The following is a 23,132-nucleotide window of genomic DNA, read 5'->3' on the forward strand; positions in this document are numbered from 1 at the left end:
AAACATGAAATTACCCTGCCATGCGGCATTTCTGTGATCTTCTCTCAAGAGTCTGAAAAAGGGTAATGTATCTTACTGCGATTTGGCAACATGATATAAGGGATCTCTTAGAAAAATATCAAAACCTCATATTGTTATGTAATATCATTTTTCATTCAGGCACTCGAGGGGCAATGGAATGAGGTACAAAAGATTTGATTTGAATGATACGTTAACGAGTAACAACTTGTTGTATGAACACTTCCTGTCCGGGCGACATGGGGTTTTTAGGGTTACATCAAACTTCGGATCGTATTTCTGATATAATCCCGGATGTTCCAATAGCTTTATTGATATACATTTTACGGGTCTAACCTCTCGGATGAATTTAACTAAAAAAAATGATTTCTGAGGGACAAAATATCGATTTAAACTGTATGAACATGCTGGCGACACGAAAATCGCATTTTTGCACACTTTTTGGGAGAATGGCCCAAAAGAAATCAAGGGCAAGGATTCGAACCTACGGCCCTCCTGGTCTCCCGAGAGGCACCATCTCCGCTAGACCACATTGACCAATTCACAGCTTATTTACGTCGATGTAGGTCATTATTTTGTCAATCAGTTGCAACTATTGGGCAACTATAGGCCATCCAATTTTTGAGATGTTCATAAAAAAACAGACAAACAAACTGATATAGTATGTTTTCATGTAGCACTTGTGAAAACAGTCTATTATTCCTTCCGTTTGAGGAGAAGACAGCGGGACAATATCTATCTTGTCAGCTGATAAAGTGGTTTGAAAATGGCTTGAATGGCTAAAAGAAAGAAGCCTACTACACATGATGTCCCGCATCTGGTTATCCCCTCATCCGATTTTAGGCACGTTGGGGATGTTCGTTATTCCGAAAATATACCTAGAGGTTCTTTAACCCCAAAACTGAATATAGAGTTCGTTATTTCGAATGTTTGTTCATCAGAAAAAGCACTTATTGCGAAGGTTGGTTAATCCACTAATGAAGTATGGTTCGTTATTCCAAAGGTTCGTTGATCCGAAAACGGATTAAGGTTCATTATTCCGTAAGCTCGTTATTCAGAAAGAAATAACGTTCGTCAATCCGAAAATAAAACAAAGATGAAAATGAATATGTGGTGAAGTGGGGGATCTATCGGGGTCATCCCACAAGACCGACACCCATGAGTCATACAGCCCACGAGTCATACAGCCCACGAGTTCGACATTAGGCAATAAAGCCCATGAGACCGACACTAGGTAAAAACAGCCCACGGGTTCGACAGATACAACACGAGGTTTACTTTGTTGGTCTCGTGGGCTTTGTTTGCTTAGTGTCGAACTCATGGGCTGTATGACTCGTGGGCTGCATAACTCGTAGGCTGTATGACTCATGGGTGTCGGTCTCGTGACGTGCACCCGATCTATCATACACATGGGAGCACACATGTAGAATCCGTTCAAAGTGGATAAGCAGTATAGAGATGATAGACGCATGTTTGCTTGTTTGTTTTTCCCTTTTAGAGGCCTCAAGATAAACATGTTTCTATGTCATGCTCAGGTCATCGTGATGATGATGTATAAGAGGGGGAGGGTGGCATACGGATTGGGAAGAGTTTTTTTTTCTTCAATAACACAATTAAAGATTTCTGCCGCATTGTGTTTCAATTCGTTAATATACATTGTGTGCATGTGTATCGTGTGTGTTTTATGTCTGTTTATGTAACATGTCTGTGCAGGTATAGGTATTTGTTTTCGATATTCGATAAACCGAAGGTTTGCTTAATCCGAAAATGAATTTTAAGATTCGTTATCCCACATTTTCGTTAATCCGAAAATGAAATAAATTTTGTCATCGGAAATTTCGCTACCTCTCACCTTCTTTGCATTTTCGGATTAACGAACCTTTGGAATGCCGAACGTAATTTCGGGTGCAGTTCGTTATTCCGAAGGTTCGCTATTCCGAAGGTTCATTATTCCGAATGGTCGTTAATCCGAAAATGAAATAGGGTTCGTTAATCCGAAAATTTGTGTCGTTATTCCGAAGATTCGTTATTTCGAAGATTGGTTCATCCGAAAATGAAATTCGGAACAATGAACCTTCGGAATAACGAATCTTAGGAATAAAGAGCCTTCGGAATAACAAACCTTCGGAATAACGAGCTGTAACCGTAATTTCACATCCATCGCATATTTTCGACACACTTCGCAGGCTTCACTTCCATTAATTAATTAATTAAATCATTCATTCATTCATTTTCATTTCATGAAAATGACATGCATACATTAAAATGTAAAATTATTGGAATGTGTAACAAGTAGGAAAGGATGAATATGAATAAATATGACATGACAATGTCACAGACAAAACACAGTTATTCATCGAAAGGCTCATTAGTGATACGTAATGGGCTTTAGTTTAAAAGTAATCACAGGAAAGTAAGTATAGTGTTTTGTCATTTCGTTCTATAAGCTATAATTGATATGTATTGGCACACACACACATACACACACACATACACACACACACACACACACACACACACACACACACACACACTAACACAAAGCATTTACACTACAAGACGTCATCATCCAAAACAATCACATCCCTGTCGTGCTAACCTCATAATTATCAATTCATCATTGAACAGAATCATATTGATCAGTTTTAGAATACTTTTCAAGTATTTAATGCTTAAAAACTTAAACCCTGCATCACAAAAAAAAAAACCAGCAAAAAAAAGAAGTCCCCACTCAGGGATTATTAGTTAAAGATGTTATATGATGTGTTATTTCAAGAAAACAAAATCTTAAAGGTAAAGGATTTGTATTTTCTACACCTCGGACAATTCATGTACAAACTTATCAATAATTCTCTCCCATTTGTGTTTGAGTCCATTTTCACTAAAAATAGAACTGTTCATCTGTATCCTACCCGGCAATCCAACTCATTTCATTTGCCATTAACAAGGACTATGTTTGCTAAATCTATATTTTCTTTTACTGGCCCCAAATTCTGGAACTCTCTCGATAATAGCATGAAACAAGTTCTAAGTTTAAATACATTTACATTCAAATTGAAGAAGTTGTTCATGAATTCCTACATAGTTGAATGAGTTGTATTTTAGTTACCCTTAATTTTGAGCTTCCTTTTTTATTCGTTATACTTATTCTTTTCTTTAATCTATTCCTTCCTACATTATGTACATAATACCTCGGTGATCCATCGCACCATGTGCCTCGCGTGTGCTGGTATAGACCCTTCACCTCTTCTCCTTTCTCGCCTTTTCCTGTCCTCTTGTCTCTTTCTGTTTCTTCCTTCAAAATAATTTCCTCTTTTCCTCCTTTTCCTTCACTGTGTTTTGTTTTTCTCTCTCTATCTTTCTCTTTACAAGAGAGGTTGCTTGTGTTTGTTTGTCCGTCTGTTTGTTTGTTTGTTTGTTTATTTATTTGTATAGGACTGTATGTGTTGTGCACCGTTTATGTCCAGCAAATTGCCTTTCGATGTTATTTAGTCTTTTTGTCCACTAGGAGACTGCAAAATACAAGCTTAGCTTTTTAGCATGTCTCCTCCATTTCCTGCAACTTTAGTTTTGATTCAATATTCTCTTGCTTTTTTTCATGCGTAGTGTTGTTAACTTCACGTATTTATCTTTGTTACGACATTGTATTGATGTTGTGTTATTTTGTGTATGAAAATGTTGTTGGAAATGAAATAAATGAAATGAATGAATGAATAGAGCAGATTTGGAAAGAGCAATGCAATGTATCTAAGCTTTACAATCGTGTATAATTCAATTCAACTGTACTTTCCAAATCCATCTTGATATCTGAAAGAAAACAAACACTCTAGAAAAGAGTACATTGAGAATAGAAACTCTGAAGTATAGGGTCTATTCAAGCAATTGATCTTACCGACCCTGCTCCGTGCAATGAATAAGACAATTAGACAAAATAAAAAAGGATGAAAAACTTCATAGCAACAACATAGAAGGGATTATCAGACTAAGCTGAAGTTTATCAAGCTCTATGAGCACATTCTACCCTACTTTTAAAGTAGTTGCATCATTTTATCAACAGTTGTTAGAGAGTGAAGAGTGTAGTAGGTTTTTTATTTAAGAAATGAAAAGGGGAAACTATAACTACAGTATTCTACAAAAAAAAACAGTGTTGCAGAAATACTGATAAATTTAAAAATACAAATTCCTCTTCGTTTTATGATCCACAACTTTTGAATGATGTTGACGAACAACCGCTCTTTCAGAAAGTATGAAAAACCTCAAGATTGATCAGGTTGACCCATTTCACCTGTATTTCGAGTCCCCACACAAAATGATAGGGTGCGACTTTTATGTTGGTTATGTGATGCACGGTCACATTTATTGTCTTTCCACATTCAACATACATTTCAAACTCAACAATCAATACTTCCTTTTCACCTCGACGCACTTTCAACACTGAATGCACTTTCCACGCTCCCACCAGAGTAACACGGCGACAAGCATAGTGCATCGTGCTATCCAACATGCAGTAGATCACGGATCAATGATGTTCCACAACCGTTAGCTGTTAGAAAAGAACACGTCACTGACGGCGAGGGTTTTTGACTTGCCCAAAAATGCATGTATATGGCATTATTTTATTTGTGACAAACCAAACAACTTTTTGATACATGTGTGAAATATTTACATCGAGAAAAAAAAAGACAAACAAACAGAAAGAAAATCATTGCTGACAAAATAACACGGCCTCTGAAACGACAAACTATAATACAAATGTACTGAAAACAGAAAGTGAGTTAATTTACGTAAAACCGACATATTGTGTGACGCTCTGTCAAAATGAGTCGCACCAGTTGAGTTAAATTTTTTTTGACATAAACAAAGAACAAAGTGGGGTGGGGCAGTTTATCATTTCTGGTGCAACACACACATACAAACGGTTTCATCAGCTGACAATACATTAAGCATCAACAACAACAACAACAACAACAACAAAATGCTATCAGCGCACCTTTCTGGTGCCACTTCCGGGCTTCTTCAGCTCTCAAGCGAAAAAAAAAAACCAACAGAACAAAACAAAAACTAAAAACAAATAAACGCTATACCCGCCCCGCACTTCTTATACAACTTCCAGGGTTCATCGGCTGGCAAAAGACCCCCCCCCCCCTCCCCCCTCCCCCCCCCCCCAAAAAAAAAGTGGAGCCAATTCCAGGGTTAAAAAAAGAGAAAAGGGGGGGGGGGGAGAGCAAGTGGTAAGACCCTATGCATTACCAGGCATTATGCAAAACCAAAAAAAAAAAAAAGGACTGAGCCCCACCCCCATCGGTTCCGCCCGAACTGGACTCTCCTGCATGCTATCGTTACTAATTTAAAAATGTTACTTTATGAAAGGTTACATAATCGGGAATTAAAGTTCTCTTGGCTCCAAGCTCTTAAAGGGTATTGGTTAGGATATACAGTGTACCATGAAGCTTTTTTATTGTTTAACCTTGCTAGGAAAGCCGAGAATAAATCCTTATCACAATCATTATCCACTTATGAATACATAATCTATCGAAGTAGGCGTTTGTCGTTGTTGTTGTTCTTGTTGTTTTTAGGTAGGTCCTAGAAATTTATAAACAGCGTTTCCTAACGAATATATCTTCAGGGAAAACACGACATTAACGTTCCTCAAATAGGGAAGGGGACATCAATGTAAAAGAACGGATACATAATAGAAATACCATGTAAATGAAGCAATAATTTCATACAACTGCATGCAAGACCGCTTGTAATCTCATATTTACAAAGTCATGAACACCTGCATTTCGTAATGTTTTTATTAAGTTCGTAAACTTTGACTCTTTTTCTTTATTTTCTTTACAGTTGCTCTTCATGTAACATTTGATAACGAAATAGTAAAGCAGTCTGTTGTCGTGCAATTTATACAGTGTGATAAATTCGTCATTTGAAAATTTGACACTAAATGTTTGAAACTCGCGCGATGATACATGATTTTATGTTTCTTGCTGTTGATTCTTCTTATCACTCAAAAACAATTTGACCATCATGATGAATAAAGAGTTATCTACCAACAAGACTGAAATGTTGGTTTCTAGAAAGTGGTCAATTAACTAAAGATTAGACAGACGTAATCATGAACTCACTTGACAAATTATGGCTAATCGGAATTGCGACATTATTGAGGCAACCGCGCTTTTCGATTTTCATTATAGTTCAAACTAATTCGTAACATAATTGAATCAAGAATATGGCATGAATCTAAATTTTCTACAAAGATTGCATAATTACGGCGATTATACTTTACTAACTGAAAAAAGAAGTTTTTAGAGCCAGTCGATTCCCCTATGATGTAATTTCGATAACTTCGATTGCCTTTTGAACTCGTGTCGAGCTATTACATTTAAAAAACATATATATTATTACCTTTATAGTTCGTCTCATGAACGAGTCTTTCAGTTTCGTATAACCAACATTCGTACTCCTTGAACAATGAAAGGTGAGCTTCCTTTTATGCAAGGACTGATAACTAAAGGGGTCGTATAATTTTGGTTGAGACCTGATTTCAGGTTTCTAACATTTTTTGGTGAGATAATGAGAAAGCTCTTATGAAATATGAAAGAGCATGTAATTCCATAAGGAATTCAACGTTTATTTGATGAAAATTGGTTTTAAAATGGCTGAGATATCCAAAACAGAGCGATTCTAATAAGTGTGGGACCCACACTTTAGTACGATCGCTTTGTTTTACTTTATTTTTGGCTGTTTCAGTCATTCCAAACCCGATTTTCATCAAATAAACTTTGAATTCCTCTCAAAATGCTATGCTCTGTACTATTTCATAAGTATTTTCTTCGTATCTCGCAAAAAGTTAAAAGCCCAATTCGCATCCCCACCAATACTGTACCATCCCTTTAAGCAACTATCATTCTTGCTTCACCATTGATAGCAGGAGTCAGTGAATGGAAGCGGTAAGGTAATGGAGCGATTTTTGGAGAATCGGCATTCATCGATGTTTGCTACTTCGTTATGAATTACTATTGTTCAGTTCCCCTCTGTGTTAATATTATGTCACTATAAAAAAAAAACAAACACACACACAAAAACCAAGGACGCTAACTCACTTTATCTCTTGCACGATAATGTTACAAATTAAAAGATGAACTTTGTGAAAGGTTCAAAGTGATCGCGAATCATAGTTCTTCTGGCTCCAGGCTTTTAGATTGGTTAGAATACCATGAAGCTTTTCATCGGTTTACCTGGCTAGGAAAGGCGAGAATAACCTTATCACAGTCATTAGGATTTGATTACAGAGTGATATACAGTACAGCTTTTCTTATCTTGCAACAGACCAAGGTCATTCAAAAAGAACAGTTCCCTCAGCCAGCCCTTACCTTATAAGGGCTGGCTGTGGTAAGAAGGCAGCGTGATCAGGTCGAAATTAAGTTGTGCTCAGAACTCACAGCCTTGCCGTTCCGCGCAGCTCTTCGTCGATGAGGCGCATTCGCGAATAGATCTCATCCCAGTCTAAAAAGACGCCCTCAAGAAGACGGGACTTGGAATCTTCTCCTCCTTCCATTGACACAGTGTAACCGCTGCGTCCATGCAATACGCGGTTGTTGTCAAAGGCCATGATTTCTCCTGAATAAACAAAGGGGTTGAAGGTCAAGGGTTAAGAATAGGCCGGTCATTGGGGTGAGGGTGACGTAGTAGACGGAACACGCGTTTGTTGTTTCCATTGTTTTTCGTAGAAAGAGAAACTGGACATGTCTCAACGCAAAATCGTGCTACATCCGCACGTTTTGTTGTTCATCATGGACATGAATTTGCGCTTTACAAGACTGTGGAAAGTGAGTCCCTACAATGAAGACTATGAACATTACAGACATGCGTCTTTAAAAACTTCACAATCAAGTGAAATAAAATTGTTTATTCGTTAATACGAATCCAAACACAAAGATGAAAGATCACTTCAAGTAACCTTCACTGAAGCTTCACTGCGTTATTTTTTCTCAAGTTAACTCTATCGCATCTTACTTAGTATAAAGCGGTGATGGAGCATATTGTAATTGACATGTGCATTCGATTCATGGAGTATTGGTCATTATAATAGCAATTTCTTGCCACTCAGCTAGTAGGGGGAGGTAAACTAAGAAACGAAAAAGAATTTGCTGCAATCGTCTAACGTCTTTCAGTGAAAATTGGTATGGCTAGAAAATGACTCAAGGGCGATGGGTTAATAAACCCTAGCAGATGATATGAGTAAAAAAAAAAAAATCAAAGTCGTCGAAAAATATATTGTTAACAAACATGAATATCACAAACCTTTCTGGAGCTTGACGTCAATCATGTTTCTTTCGTCATAAATTGCGTCATGAAGAACTTTCATAGCCTTGTACACCTTGGCCACGTCTTCCACTGGTATGTTCATGTACGGCGCCCTCACTTGGTCGTTCTTGGCCAGGGATTTGAACTCTCCGTTTTCATCAAGTCTGGCATAAACAAAACCAGTCACAACACAGAATACATCAAAGTGTACAACTCAAATGAATGAGCATCACAGAGTTTTATAAGCTCATTTGTTTTTCAATTTTATATGACGTTAAATAGGGAAAACGTAGACGTCCATGGCTCCGTTTAGGCCTAGAAGCAGGGCTAGACGTCTATGGCAGGCAGACTGATCGATCAAGAACCGCTCCAAGTGCTCCGGCGAAACGTAAGGATAAAGAAAACATATAAGCATGCAATGAAATCATCGAATGTTTAGCTCACTCAATCATGGTTTGCGCTTCCTGCAAGTGGACGTCGATGTAGTCCGTTGCTATGAGCCGGAAGTCGATCTTGACCTTTGTCATGATGTCGAAGAGTTCCGGATGTTCGCGCAGGACCCGTTCCGCGGCGCGTTTCCCGTCGGCGAACTGGTTCTCGCCTCCCTTCGACTCCACCTGCTTGATGCAGTGCAGCATCTGGACCTACGGGATGTCAAACGATCGTGGAAAAAAAAAAGGACAAAGGGTCAGGTGGAAAGGACTGGATTCTTAGAACTAGACGTGATCCAGTAAGCCACCGATCTTCCCATTGTGACGTCATCTCCCGGGAGCGTGAATTCATGCTTTTCACGTGAAGTCCATGCGCGCGCCGGAAAGCAAGTAAAAGAAAGTGATAATCTTATATTTCTTGGCATAAAGGTTAAGCAATCTTCAATATCAACAACCATTTTACCTGATACATGTAATGTATTTTCAATTTACATCGGTGACTAGAGGTACTATGATCAAGGATAGTGTAATTAATCATTTTTTTTTTTGTCGAAAACTAATCAAAAGTATTAAAAAATAAACAACTACACAGGACGGTAAGCCATACTTTGTCGTCCTGAAAATGTTGGCATTTCATATTTTCGTTTCCAAACCATGCAGGTTCAGAAATCACACTATTAGTAATCCCCCGGCCTATTCAAACGAACAGTCTTCCTTTTCGAAATTTTGGTTGTGACAGACAAACTACATGTTATACAAGTTAAAGAAATATATCAAGACTTAGTCTCGGATTTGCGATTCCTCCCGTCAGAATGTTCCAAACCTTTCATCGAAACATTTCATACGTTTCAAACACTGTCAATCGTCGATGATGACTTTTTTTTTCTATACTTGAGATATTCAGTATTGCTCATAACGCTAACCATTCTGTACCAGGGAATGTGGATAGTGTGCGCGAGGTTACGGGGCTTTCTGTGCCAAGTGGTACTCATCATTTTGATCAATGGCAAAGTGAAGTAGATAGTATACTTTATTATAGACCTGTCCGATAAGAAAACAACAACAAAGAAACAAAAAAAAACTATTAAAAGAACACATAAAAGACTAGTTATGTTCAGACGGTGATTATTAACTTCGAGGACAAGCTAACATCCCGTATAAGCTAATTTAAGGATAAGGTATATGGGGCGCCAAGTGTCGCACGGTCGATTTCCTAACGAAATCGATCATGCGACTCTTGGCGTCCCATAGAGCACATTATCTTCGAAGTTCTAGATTATCACCGATAACGTGGGTACGGGTGTGGTAGCTTCCAAAATATAAAAAGATGAGCCAATGGGTCAGGCATGTACACCGGGTACACTCCGGTATGCCAGTGCACACACCGATATTCTTCGGCGTACTAGTAACTGATCCGAAGCCCCATTAATTGTTATGGCTGAAATACCCGCCGGAAAAAAAAAAAAGAATAATACTCAATCCGAACAAATCTATAGGCCAACTTCATACTCAAGCATAATGTTCCTTAGGGATTCGGATGCTTAGAAGTTATTTTACATTTTCTTTTCAATTTGACTCGACGACAAAGCAGGAATGATTGAATTGGAACTAACCCCTGGGCGATAGCCGTAGAAAGGCAGGTCGACGTGAAGACCTAGGGCTTTCGACGTGTAGGCCAGACTGCTGGCGTTGAACAGGCTCTCCACTCGGAAATCATGGCTGTAGGAAGAAACAGGATTTGTAGCGATATTAGTCACTAATAATGCATGTTTAGCGAAAATATCACTATATGTATAACAGCTCTTGTGTGTGTGTGTGTGCGTGTGTGTGCGTGTGTGTGTTTGTAATAGTAAGTTATCTACATTTTTGTAATGATTACTTGGATATGCCTGCAAATATTTTTCAAACAAAGATTCTGACAGTCGCACCATCTGTCAGTCATTGGTATTTAAAGTACTCACATGATAAAAACAAACATACAAACAATGGAATGCACCTTCTCCTACATTGGGCATAACTTGCATGTTTCCTTGCAATAGAAACGTGCAAGTCACAATGCCCGGTCTTGTCGAGTGGAAGATGGATTCCGATGTCTTTTGCCAAGCATGGCAGTTTACTTTGGCAGTGATCGACATAATATGATGTCACAGGCAGAATCGTGATGTGGAAGTTTTTGGGTTTTTTTATTCCCGTATCAAAGTAATCTCAAGAAAAATAGTAAAAACAAATATTGTATAATCTATAATATATCATATTTTGATATTCTCGTCGCCACATAATAATAAGTGATGATCAGGGTATTATGAATCAATTCAAGTCGACGAATACTTGCATTGCACACTATAGTCCCTTTTCACAGTGGGGCCTATGTATAAGGCAAGATATTTGTGATATTCTAATTTGTGTTTATATCTTTTTTTAGGAAACAATGATATTGATAGCAATTAATTATTATGCAAATAATGAGGTGATTTTGTCATCAACCATACAGCAAGTTTGTCACAAACCTATATACTACATACTTTTTTTTCGTAAACGGATTAATTAACATGAACCTTCGGAATAACGACATTTTCGAATAACGAACCTCATTTCATTTTCGGGATCAACAAACTTTCGAAATAACGAACATCATCCCTTTTCTATATTATAACGTTTTTCATTTCACCCTCGGATAATATGTTTTTAAGAATTATCTGTCTTTGCTTCACTATAATTTATACCACTGCAATACTTTAATTTCATGAACATATCTCTTATCACAATTATATCACCTGAATTGAAATAAATGAATTTCAATCTGCGATCAAATTCATATTATAAGCATACATTGTTAAATGACAGAATCATCACTCACCCGTAACACGTCAATCTCTCGAAGGCAACTTTCCGGCAAAGTTTGTTCAACACACCAAGCTCCAAGGGGGCGCCCGTGATCTTCACGAGACCGTACTCCACCAATCCCTTCAACCATTCTTGCAGGGCATTGTTTTTTGTCATGACGTCATCAAAAGAAAACGTTGGGATCTCGTTGACGAACTCCGACCCCCACGAGATTTTGGACAGTTTCTTAGTCGGATCGTAATCGGTCTTGTCGAATCGCTGTAGCTTCAACCAGTCCGACGGGTACGGACTGATGTGACCGTCCGACCAAACAATCTGGCGATAGAGGGACAATTTGTAAAAACAATGTGACACAGGATCCAGAACAAAGCGCCACTATGAGAAATATGAAACAAGCAAACATTATTATAGCTATTAACATGAGACTGGTGCTAGCAGTGATAATCGGACTTTTGCAATCCTGATGATGATGAAGATGATGATAATAATAACAATAATAATAATAATAATAGTGATAACAATAATAATAATAATAATAACGATAATCATGATATCATGATAATAATAAATAACAGTAATACTGATAGCTTACATTGCAGCAAATCCACTATGTAGAATGCTCAAGGAACATTAAATTAATAAAGAGCAAAAATTAAGACAAAAAAAACCCAAAGAAGTGTTTTTTGTTAAGCGGGAGTAGCATGTCATAAGCGTTTTAATCGATGTCATCGGGAAGGTTATTCCAGAGTTTGGGACATGCATAGTAATAATAATATATGCATTTTTATTCATAATATATGCAATGCATTGGTAATAACGTGGCACGGTCTATGATGGAATTCGTTGAATTATAAGAGTGATTGAGGAAAGAATATAGGAAACCTACTGTTTTCCGTCATTAGGTTTTTTTTTTTCTAATTCCTTGTAGCTTCTGCTTTCCCCTTGCAAGGAAAGGGAGTCTAAATCATTTTTCTTCCAGTCTAAAAATGTAATCATATTGTTGTGTTACAGTCAAACCTCGATCTTTAGAGCGGTTACCCAAGAGAGACTAAAATTTACTGTAACATAGACAGATAGCCATGATAGATTTGTTTTTTTTATTTTCTTTTTTTACATAGCTTTTCTCTCAAGTTTGATCAATTTTCTTGTTTTCTTTTTAGCGGCTGTAAGTTGTCCACTATAGACAGGTGACTGCCAAGGGTGGTTTGACTGTATTTGGACATGTAATATTATTAACCAACCATCAGGTCATGAAAATTTTCCTCTTAATATTTTCAAGTTAGTTTTTGTATATCTAAGCCATTTCAAAACCAATTTTCATCAAATCAAATTTGAAATCTTCTTAGAATTGTATGCTCTATAATATTTCATTAGTGGTTTCCTAGTGTCTCGCAACAGACAATTTCAACCCTCATTATATTTTGAAACCAATACTGTACGATTCCTTAAAGATGCAAAATCATAAATTGGGTGAGAATGGACTTTAGTATCAGAAACATCCATTCCATAACATGGTGTCAAAGGTCATACAGACCTCCACTAGATGTCCGTCTTCTTTGACCTCCACTGACTTCGGATGGACGTCGAGGTCGAGGTTCGCCATCAGCATCGATCTCGAGTGGCAGCTCGGATAGTAGCACTCGTCACAGCGACAGTTGTCTCTCATCCACACGTACGGGTATCGTCCCAGGTAATCTGACCACATCACTTCCACCCACTTGCGCTTGTCGTTGGCGGCGGCAGACACGATCTGTTTCGTATCGGCTTTTGGCTTTGCCTCCGTCGAGGCATGTCTGCTAAGCTGCTGTGTGATGGCGCTATTAGTTCTGCTAGGCCATGACGCCTTTGTCCCTTTAACAGAGTTGAAGTTCCTTAGGTGGAAGTAATGAAATTAAAGTGTACGTCTATTAAATTCGTTATGGGCATATTAAATAGCTTTTTCTCTACACTAGTCTCGTAGTAGAGACTATATAATAGACCATTCCTTTCTGTTTATTTTGATAATCTTCCAAATAGAAGAAATAGGCCTATAACTCCGACAAATTCCATCACTATGCCTATAAACCACAAAATCAAGACGATATGAATTTTCTTACATGAGGTATTGTTGAACAACAATCGCAGTGTATATAACTCGGCTTATATCATATCTTTCCTGTCAGAAGCTCCATGTGTACTTGACTCGCCCTCTCAAGTCCCATACAGTTCGACCTCGATTATCCGGCCATGTCGGGACCGGCGCTCATCCGGATATTAAAGCGATTTGGCCGGATATGGGAGACACAATGTTAATGTATAGCTGCCGTCCAAGCTACCGTCCCAGTGCACTGGCAGATAGGCAGGTAGCGTACCATGCAAAACTGCGCCGTGATTTACTGACAAGTTGTCATCCATGTTCTTATGGTGAATTTATAGATCATGACTGCTTACTTTTACGATGATACTGGTGTGAATTTATGTTAGTTCTGTAGGGAATATTGTAGGTAAATCATGTAAGTTTTGTGGAAATTTTAATTGAGTTAAAGTCACTGTTTTTTCTCAATTTTTGGATGAAAAAAAAAAAGTCCTTCACTGCACGCGTACCGGATAATAAAGATTTCCGGATAAAAGGAGGCCGGATAATCGAGGTCGAACTGTATTCAATTACTGCCGCAATAGTAGGAGCCTACAGTATTTGACAGTCAGAGGTGAGTCACGAACACAAGCAGACACAAGCCATGAATAGCGCCATCACATGGTGCATCAGAGGCATTCTGCGAGGTCATTACAAAGCCTCTCCTCAGGTCCGGAGCCACTAAATACAAAACAGCCATCTCGCAAAATTCTTAAGGTTACGGAAAGTTTCGCACTGACGAAATTCTGTTCGCATATGACATTACTTGTCCCCTGGCCCAGAACCTTACACGTTTGGGGTGTTTTGTGAAACCAGCTATATAGGCCTTCTACCACTTCCGACATCAGAATCATGTTGGAGAGCGCAAGTTCACGATGTCAAAGTAACATATTCTGTAGATCGACTTTTATTCTTTCACTCGCACTTTTTTATTCTGAAAAACTTCAGAATACATATAAGTAACATAATATTCTGTAGACTTTTTAGTCTTTCAATTGCACTTTTTTTTGAAAACTTCACAATACATATAAGTAACATATTCAGTAGACTTTTAAAACTTCTTTTTATTTCAGCAATATGCCCCAGTTAGGAAACTGTGTACGTTGATATAACACCATTTCGTATACGTTCAGCCCAAAATGGAAAAATCGTTGCTTTTGCTGATACAGGTCCACTACTTTGAAATAAATTACCACAGAACGTTCGGGGGAACTCATAATATTGATATATATTTAAAAGTTAAGCTAAGACCATACCTTATATATCTCGCACAGGCCTATAACGACTTTTTGTTTCTCTACGTTTTTTTTTTCTTTTTTTCTCATTTTCCTTCCTTTGAACACTTCATTGGATAGGCAGCATCATTAGAAAGTCACATATTACTGATAAAGTTCAGTGCACTCCCGTTATAACAAACACGGTTATGACGAATTTCGGTACAACGAAGCAAAAATTCAGACCGACAACATTTTCCGCTCTAGTTTTTTATGTTTATGTTGTTTCGGTTATAACTAAATTTGGATACTTAACTGTATAACGAGAAAGAAAAACTGCCTGTCCCCGAGGACTTTGTTATAATGAGAGTCTACTGTATAAAAGTGCTCGCTGGACAGATGATAATAGTAATGATTTTCATTAATTTCTATCCTAATCAACGATATAGAAACAAAACAGGCACGCGTGTCATTTCTTTTATCACTATTAGCAAATTGTTATGCTTATCAGTAATCCTTTGCATTCATTATTTTGAAGAGCCAATGGCTGCGATAATAATTAGGCCATACCACTGGTTCCTTGCACTGGTTAAAAACTAAGGCTATGAGTTATGTAGATACTAACAACAGATTAAGAAAAGACAACAATATTTAAGATTTAATACGCACCTGTTCTGAAGAAAATACGACGCGGTCCCTGTGCAGGAAGTGCGGACCAGCTGACTGGTTGCCAATGGCGACGTGACGCGGGTGCAGACAGAATTTGACAGCGGTGCTTTCAAAGACGACGTACGGAGAATTGCCGTGCGTACCGACATGCTGGAGTGTGGAAGTGTGAAAGGAAGATGACGTCACAAATACATAAACTCAACTACTCTCTCATCAGTCTACATTATGTGTGTCGTTCATTGCACATGCACTACCAAAAAAAAAGTGCAAACGTTGACAGGCATGGCCAAAAAAAAAAAGGTTTTCTATGTTACCTTCCGTGCTACGCTTTGAAAGTGTATACCCGCTTTTGTAAAGACGCTTTAGTGCATGCCGTTAGGAAGTAAAAACTTCAGAAAATCAAGTCCATTGAAGCTTTTGTCTTGAAGAGATTAGGCCTTAATAAGCGAAAGACATAAGAAAGAACAATAAACCATGAATCTAGTCATTTTTGCCAGTATTCGGTTCATAATTCAGTTTATACTACTGTAATGATTTGGTCTGAAGTAAGATACATTCGAAATCGTTTCCTTCGAGGCGATAACAAAATTATGAATAGGAGATCACTGGCATCACTGGCATATAAGCTACCAATATGCCAGAGATAATTGCAAAGATTATAATTTCCATACAAAAAGGAGAATCTAACAAATATTTCTTTGTGGATCGATCAATTAGCGTTTATGGAATCACTTATCACCTCATTCAACAATCAGGAAAACAAAAGTGATTGCTATATCTAGAAAACCATGATCATCGCAAATCTTATACAGTACTTGTAATTAGAAGTGTAGGCCCTATTTAGTTTTCTTAATTTGGGTCCGATCAAATATTTTGATTAGACATTTACTATTTTCTTATCAATTTGTTATTCGAATCAACGGTTAATAAAATATTCGGTTTAGGCATATTTCGCCGCCTATACCGTCTAGAAGTAAACATGGGTTGATATATATCTAGGAACAAAATAAATAAGATTGACGTGGCCTACATAACAAGGAAAAAAGACAGCCAATATTGACATCTCGTATAGAAATCACTCTCTGCAATAACAGATCATTATCATCAATAGCCCGACATAATTATCTATTGCGAAATCACTGCAGTAACAATTGCCCTTGTGATATACAAGCACCTTATACATGTTCAATTATTGTTCCAGTTGACGTTACCAAACTCCCGGCGTAGAAATCGAACACTGTCGTTATATTCTCGATACCAATCTTATAATCCTACCCTAAAAAAAAAAAATCTTAAATTTCCAGATGAAACAGAATTATTATGGGAGGGATCAACAAAGTAAGCTATTAAATCATCAGCGATTGACTTGAACACTTCTTGACTTTTCTTGATTATAAGAGAGATTTCCTTAAATAACCAGTAAGATTAATCCTTTCTGGTGAAACCAACTTTAGTTTAAGGTAACTTCCATTCGATCAAATGCCTGATGAAAATAAATACATGTACCAAAACAATTTTGCAGCGAATCACACAGCACAAAAAGTACTTACTCTTACCTGGGTGTGTTTTGGGGCTAAGATAAAAGTAATTATACGCAACTGAAGGGGAGTCTCCACTGGGATAAGCTAAATCAACTTGTGATTCGCCCGCAGACAAAAATTAGGTCTTTTATAGGGCTTTGTATCTAACCAATCGCCGGGAGCGGTTTGAGCAGGTTTCTGAAGTGGCAGTAAGGAGGGGCATAAACCTGCTCTCTCTCTATCTCTCTCTCTCTCTCTCTCTTTACGAGTTGTCAATCATAACCCGAGTGATGCGGTTAGCGTAAAACATGTACATCGTTATTCTTAGTTGGGATTAAAGTGCAATTGTCAGTGTTCACCCTGACACAGTAGAGTACGTAAAATGAAAAAGATTGATGGAAGTTCCATTCGAGATTAAACATTTGGCTTAACAGTTTTGTGTGTTTTCACAGAACATAAATTGATACACGTGCTGGTGGTATAACTCATCATAATGCGAATGAGATTAAACGTTGTCATTTTGTTTGTTTGTTTGTTCATTTCCATCTGAGAAGATGGCTGGATAGCCCATATTCATCTATGCTAAGCTGGTCTTCCATGGGGTCCAGTTGGATGTGAGGTGGGACCACTTCACCGGGTTAAACACCCTGCTCTTTGCGATGAATGAATGAAGCGGGATCTTTTACGTGCATGAGCTGTGACTCTCTCATACACGGGACCTCTATTTTATGTCCTATCCGAGGGACATCACTTCGCAAATACTGGCTTGTGTCTCCCCAACCCCCCCCCCCCCAAAAAAAAAAGAAGTGAAACAAATTTAGAGTCATATTTTTGGAATATAATCTGAATTATCATTACTCTATTATTACTCTAATTATTACTCTATGTCATGTAAAAATATTTGATTTCTAACAGCTTTGAAAACACGCACTTTCAAACACCATAAACAGATCCTAATTCATTGCCAGTCTGAGTTTTATAAAACGATTTTAGGGCAAATCTAAATAAAGAGTGGGCTGGCACATATTGAATGGGTATTGAGGTGTTTATGTTATCGAGATTGCCACGTACAGCATGCCAACAATTAGGTATAAAGCATTACATACACATGATGCAAAAAAAAAAAAAAAAAATCACTACAAGGCCCTGGAATCTTCGACATGTCCGATGTTTAAGTCCGGTGAATATTCCCGTAAGCGGGGTGTGATCTAAACACCTTTTGTATCTGATCTAAAAAGTGCTATTTTTTCTGCACTTTGTCTATTTCAGTCAAGGATGGCCAAGTTTCTGTTGAGAAAGGACTGAGCTGCAATAACTTTTTGTGAGATAGGCCTCATGAAATATTAAACACCATAATTATACAATCCTACGAGGAATTCAAAGTTCCCTTGATTAAAATCAGTTTGGAAATTGCCGAGATATCTATACAAAGGTAAACCAAACCGATCCTGGTAAAAGGTGGGTTCCAGCTTTCTTTTGGATATCTCAGCAATTTAATCAATTTCATCCAAAAAAATCTTTGAATTTCTCTGAGAATAATAATATTTTGTATTGTTTTTCATATTTCCGAAGTGGTTTCTCATTATCTCACAAGAATGTTGGAAACCTGAAGCCCCATCTCAACAAAAAAACTATTTCTCATGGGATCGAGCACTACTACCAATTTACAGTGCACTCCCATTATAACGAACACGATTATAATGAAATGCCGGTTACAACGAAGTAAGAATTCAGGCCGCAACATATAAATGTCCGCTGCTTTTATTATAATTATAATTATTATTTTTATTATTACTATTATTATTATCATTATTATCATTATTATTATTATTATTATCATTATTATTATTATTATTATTATTTGTTCGCTTATAACGAAATTTCGATATCACAAAAGAAGACTGCCGGTCCCGGGGACTTCGTTATAAAGGGAGTCCTGTATGTCTCTTTGCAATTTGTCTTTTTATATACTGGAAGCTTGTGAAAATTATCTAGGGTCTTCCACTCTTATGTTTTACTTCTAAGGCGTGGCGGGATCAGGCGTGAGTATTCAACCACTAGGTATAACTGCAAGAATACAATCACATTTGTGTATCACATCGAATGTCGCGTTGTTCGCCTTACATGTAGGCTCCTATATAGGCCTACACGTGTAATCAATTTCATGTATAGGCCTATAAAGTCATATACAGCATAACGCTGATTAATTAGGCTTGCTGAGCAGCTTCACATTAGGCAGCTATCGATCAAGTCTTGTTTATACTGTAGGCCTAATATGTTGAAAAGAGGGAAGGAAATTCCACTTGACTTTGTGTGTAAATCATGTGGCCTCCACATAATGCAGGTACAAAATTATGTAGGCCCTACCTCTACCTATTGGTAAATGCTCTTGTAAACGGTGTTGTATGTATTTCATTATGTCTATCTTTTTCTGATTGGGCTTTTTGTGGGTGTGTGTAGTGGTTGCATATCTCGATATGTCACAATAATGTGAAATGTATTTGAAAATCAGAGCTATAATTTCATGCTTTCATATAGGACTACTTGTCAGGAGTCCTGCAGCGGATGGCCTATACATTACATGTCAGGATTTGTATCTATTTAAATTTTGTCAAATAAGCTGAATATAATGAAAAAGAGGTGAAATGTCGGGGACCCCTTTCCAAGATATAAACAGTAGTCTTAGCCTACGTGCACTTTTAATAATTGCATGCGCTTAGGCACGCGCTACTTCCATCAGTTTCTGTCAGAGACTCAAAACAAATGGAGCCTATACAGTGCACTCTCGTTATAATGAAATTCCGGTTAAACCAAAATAAAAACTCACCCCGTTTTCCTGTTTTGTTTTTTATCGTTTATTTGTTCGGTTAAAGCGAAATTTCGGTATAACGAAAGAAAAATGTTGGTCCCAAGGACTTCGTTATAACTGGAGTCTACTGTAATTGTTGACTTTGGCATGTTAATTGAGTGAATGCAGCAGAATAGGCCTACATCAGTGAAAGTTTGAGGAAAGTCGGACAATCCGTTGAAAAGTCATGAGTTTCTCAAGTTTTGGCGATGAGACTGCTGGATCAAAAGACTAAGGGATCACGACATCACATAATTATGCACTACGATATAAAGACAATATAATGAAACTCTACATATTTTCAATTTTCTAGTATAATTAATGAAAGATCACTAGACTTACTTCTTTCAGTAAGCAGGGGGGATTACCCTTAACATACAGGACCTATGTAAGTTACACCTCAGAATGTGTATTTTTCATATGAAATAATATATTTTGTGGAATTTTCTTTATATATTGTATCTTTTTATAGTGTATCGATGTCATGATCAGAAGTTTTCTGATCCGACGGTCTCGTCACAAAATTCCAAAAATGCATTACTTCTGAACGGATTGTTTGATTTTCCTCAGTTTTTCATTGATGTGTTCCAATAATATCGCTGCATTCACTCAATCCACACGTACTGTGTATCGCGTTTAGATCATCATTATGGGAGCTACACTGTAGGCTTATACATTTGTACTTCATCCGAAATTTCGGTATAGGCCTAACCGTGTGAGCACAGAATTGTGGCACCAGATGTACTGTATAACACATGTGTCACGAATATTATCTTCGAACATCATGTCCACCACTTAAAAAACCACGTACGAATCAAATCAAGCCAAGATAATTCTTATCAACAGGGGAAAGTCCGTCCCCACCTGTAGTATACGAGGAGTTTGACAAGGGCTGCATACAACCTGAATTTACCTTTTTTTAAATATATATATATATATAGATTCGTCAGCGTTTTTCCTCCACGCAATTCCCATAGAAGTATAGGCCCACTCATATAAACATTGTACAATACATCCCTTCGTCTCCGATATTTATTTTTTGAATGTTCATTCTTCCACGTTTCGTCGTACAAGATTTCATTGTCATTATCACCCATTTCAAAATGTTCCAAATGTCTGAAATGTTCCGCTCTTGCAATCAAATGCACTTTTAGTGTCATGCCTGCTGCAAATTAATTTGACAAGTAAATTGTACGCTGCTAAAGAATTTGTGTTGGCCTACATAATCATATGCGTACATTTTGATATTTCTTATTGAGCAGGTGGTGACCATCTCTTGTAAAACTACACTGTAATTATTTCATCTTAGTTACTGTATTTAAATCTTCTAAGATCTGTTCACTTTGTATAATCAAATTCATAATTATAGCACGCGAATGATTTTCACCTACCTCTATCTCGTACTTTTATCAACGATCTATCTTTTACATTGATCCTACCCTGTGGAATTCTCTCCCCTGTGCAATTCGTCATGCGACCTCTTTGAATACATTTAAATCTGGTTACAAAAATAAAAAGTTCTCTCTAATTACAAACTCATCGAGGTCGAGAGTATATGTATAATCTTTTATCCCTTATGTTTCGAGACATCACTGTATTTTGTTATTGTCATTGTGCTTTGTTTTGTCCTGTTCTTACGTTTTACTTCCATTTGAACACATTATAGATAATTGAAATTGAATAATTTTAGGTCAGCTAAAAATCAGGGACATCTCCTTTCTGGCTGCTACCTACTAACTCTCACTCATTTTGGTCCTTTCTCACTCTATAACTTTATTTCATTTGCATGCATTTCTATTGATCTCACTTATTTTGACTCCTAAATTATAGCATTGGCCTATGGGAGTCTCAATCTCAACTAGTTTCCAATGTTGGCAGCCTTGTAACGTATAATTGTCAATATACTTTTGCATTTTTTTTTTCTTTTCAGTGTCTTACAGTGTCTTAATATGTTTGTAATCGTATCCGAATATTGACGTACAGTGTATTTGTTTTTAATACATGTAGGTTCCTTGCTTTGGTGAAATAAAGAAACTCGAAACTTGAAATTACAAGTGTACATTTGTATATTGCTTTTAAACGAATTTAATAGAAACCAAGATCTCGATTTTGCCGCAAATAATGTACATTCACTACGATTTTCAGTATTATGCTTACATGCGTTTCAATTGGACGCCTAAATCGTATGCTGGTACATGTGTATACACTATACACGTGGGATACTGGGCCTATCTCTCATGCAAAACGGATCACAAATTAATTTATTCACGACTAATTTTTGCCGCACTAAAAAAAAAATTAAAAATAATATATAAATAATAAAAAAATTAAAAAATCCCTGTGTACAAGGTTATCTCGCCGGTGTTCAAAATATGAAATACATGTATTTATGTGTACTTCAAAAAAAAAAAAAAAAAATGTGCATTTTGATGAATCGACTTTGTGCCATGTAAATGATATTTGCATATAATATACTGAACTTATCTTATACTGTAATGTGTTACTTTACATTGTCATTGATAGATGTTGTAAACAACTCTGTATGATTTGTGTGGAAACCAAATAAATGAAATATCATAGACTCATACGTAATACACGTATTGAAAGGGTTTTGTGTGTGTGTGTGTGTGTAACTCTATAATGCGTCTGCATGGTATAACCGATTACACTGTATACTGTATGTATGTGATATATATATATATATATATATATGTATATATACAATGCATTATATATATACATGTATATATACATACATATAAATAAATATAAATACATATATATATATATACAAATATGTATATATATATATATATATATATATACATACATACTAGGTGTTACAAAAACATTCCACTTTTAATCCTTATTAGTTCAAAAATTATACATGAATATCAAATAATACTGACATTGATACAGATGAGCAATAGCTGGATAGTGTAAAATTTTGTTGGAGGCAATTTAACAATGACAGCATAATTCAGTTTCGTTGAATTAAACATTTATTTTTCAGTTAGGTTTCAGATTTTGCTCTATTTTCAACCCTCTGTACAAAACTTTAACTTTGCACAGAAGTCAATTGGTATGAACGGGAGTGTTCATTATTTATTCATGAGGAATTCCACAATCACAGGTAGTCTTCATTCATTCTGAAATGTTGTGTATGCA

The 23,132-nt window shown here is 36.9% G+C and overlaps 1 protein-coding gene across 1 annotated transcript; it reads right to left on the minus strand.

Moving 5' to 3' along the window:
• Positions 1 to 7,456: 7,456 nt before the first annotated feature.
• LOC139708095 (gamma-butyrobetaine dioxygenase-like) lies at positions 7,457 to 11,762 on the minus strand. The gene is made up of 5 exons (XM_071620074.1): positions 11,614 to 11,762; positions 10,370 to 10,475; positions 8,770 to 8,969; positions 8,323 to 8,489; positions 7,457 to 7,638 (listed from the first exon to the last, which is right to left on the minus strand). Exons 1-5 carry the CDS (start codon positions 11,754 to 11,756, stop codon positions 7,457 to 7,459), a joined length of 798 nt encoding a protein of 265 aa, XP_071476175.1. The 5' UTR covers positions 11,757 to 11,762.
• Between the last annotated feature and the right edge of the window lie 11,370 nt (positions 11,763 to 23,132).

Source organism: Diadema antillarum, unplaced genomic scaffold (genome assembly GCF_040938485.1).
Source record: "Diadema antillarum isolate AM-2024a unplaced genomic scaffold, OU_Dant_1.0 seq00001300_RagTag, whole genome shotgun sequence".
Classification (NCBI taxonomy): domain Eukaryota; kingdom Metazoa; phylum Echinodermata; class Echinoidea; order Diadematoida; family Diadematidae; genus Diadema; species Diadema antillarum.

Bases quoted from the DNA above. Each gene is read 5' to 3' on its own strand.
- LOC139708095 (XM_071620074.1), bottom strand. From the start codon at position 11,756: ATGACAAAAAACAATGCCCTGCAAGAATGGTTGAAGGGATTGGTGGAG. The intron at 8,970-10,369 runs GTTAGTTCCAAT...GACATCCCGTAG, and splicing joins TCTACGGCTATCGCCCAGGG to GTCCAGATGCTGCACTGCAT. The intron at 8,490-8,769 runs GTGAGCTAAACA...TGTTTATGCCAG, and splicing joins GAAGCGCAAACCATGATTGA to ACTTGATGAAAACGGAGAGT.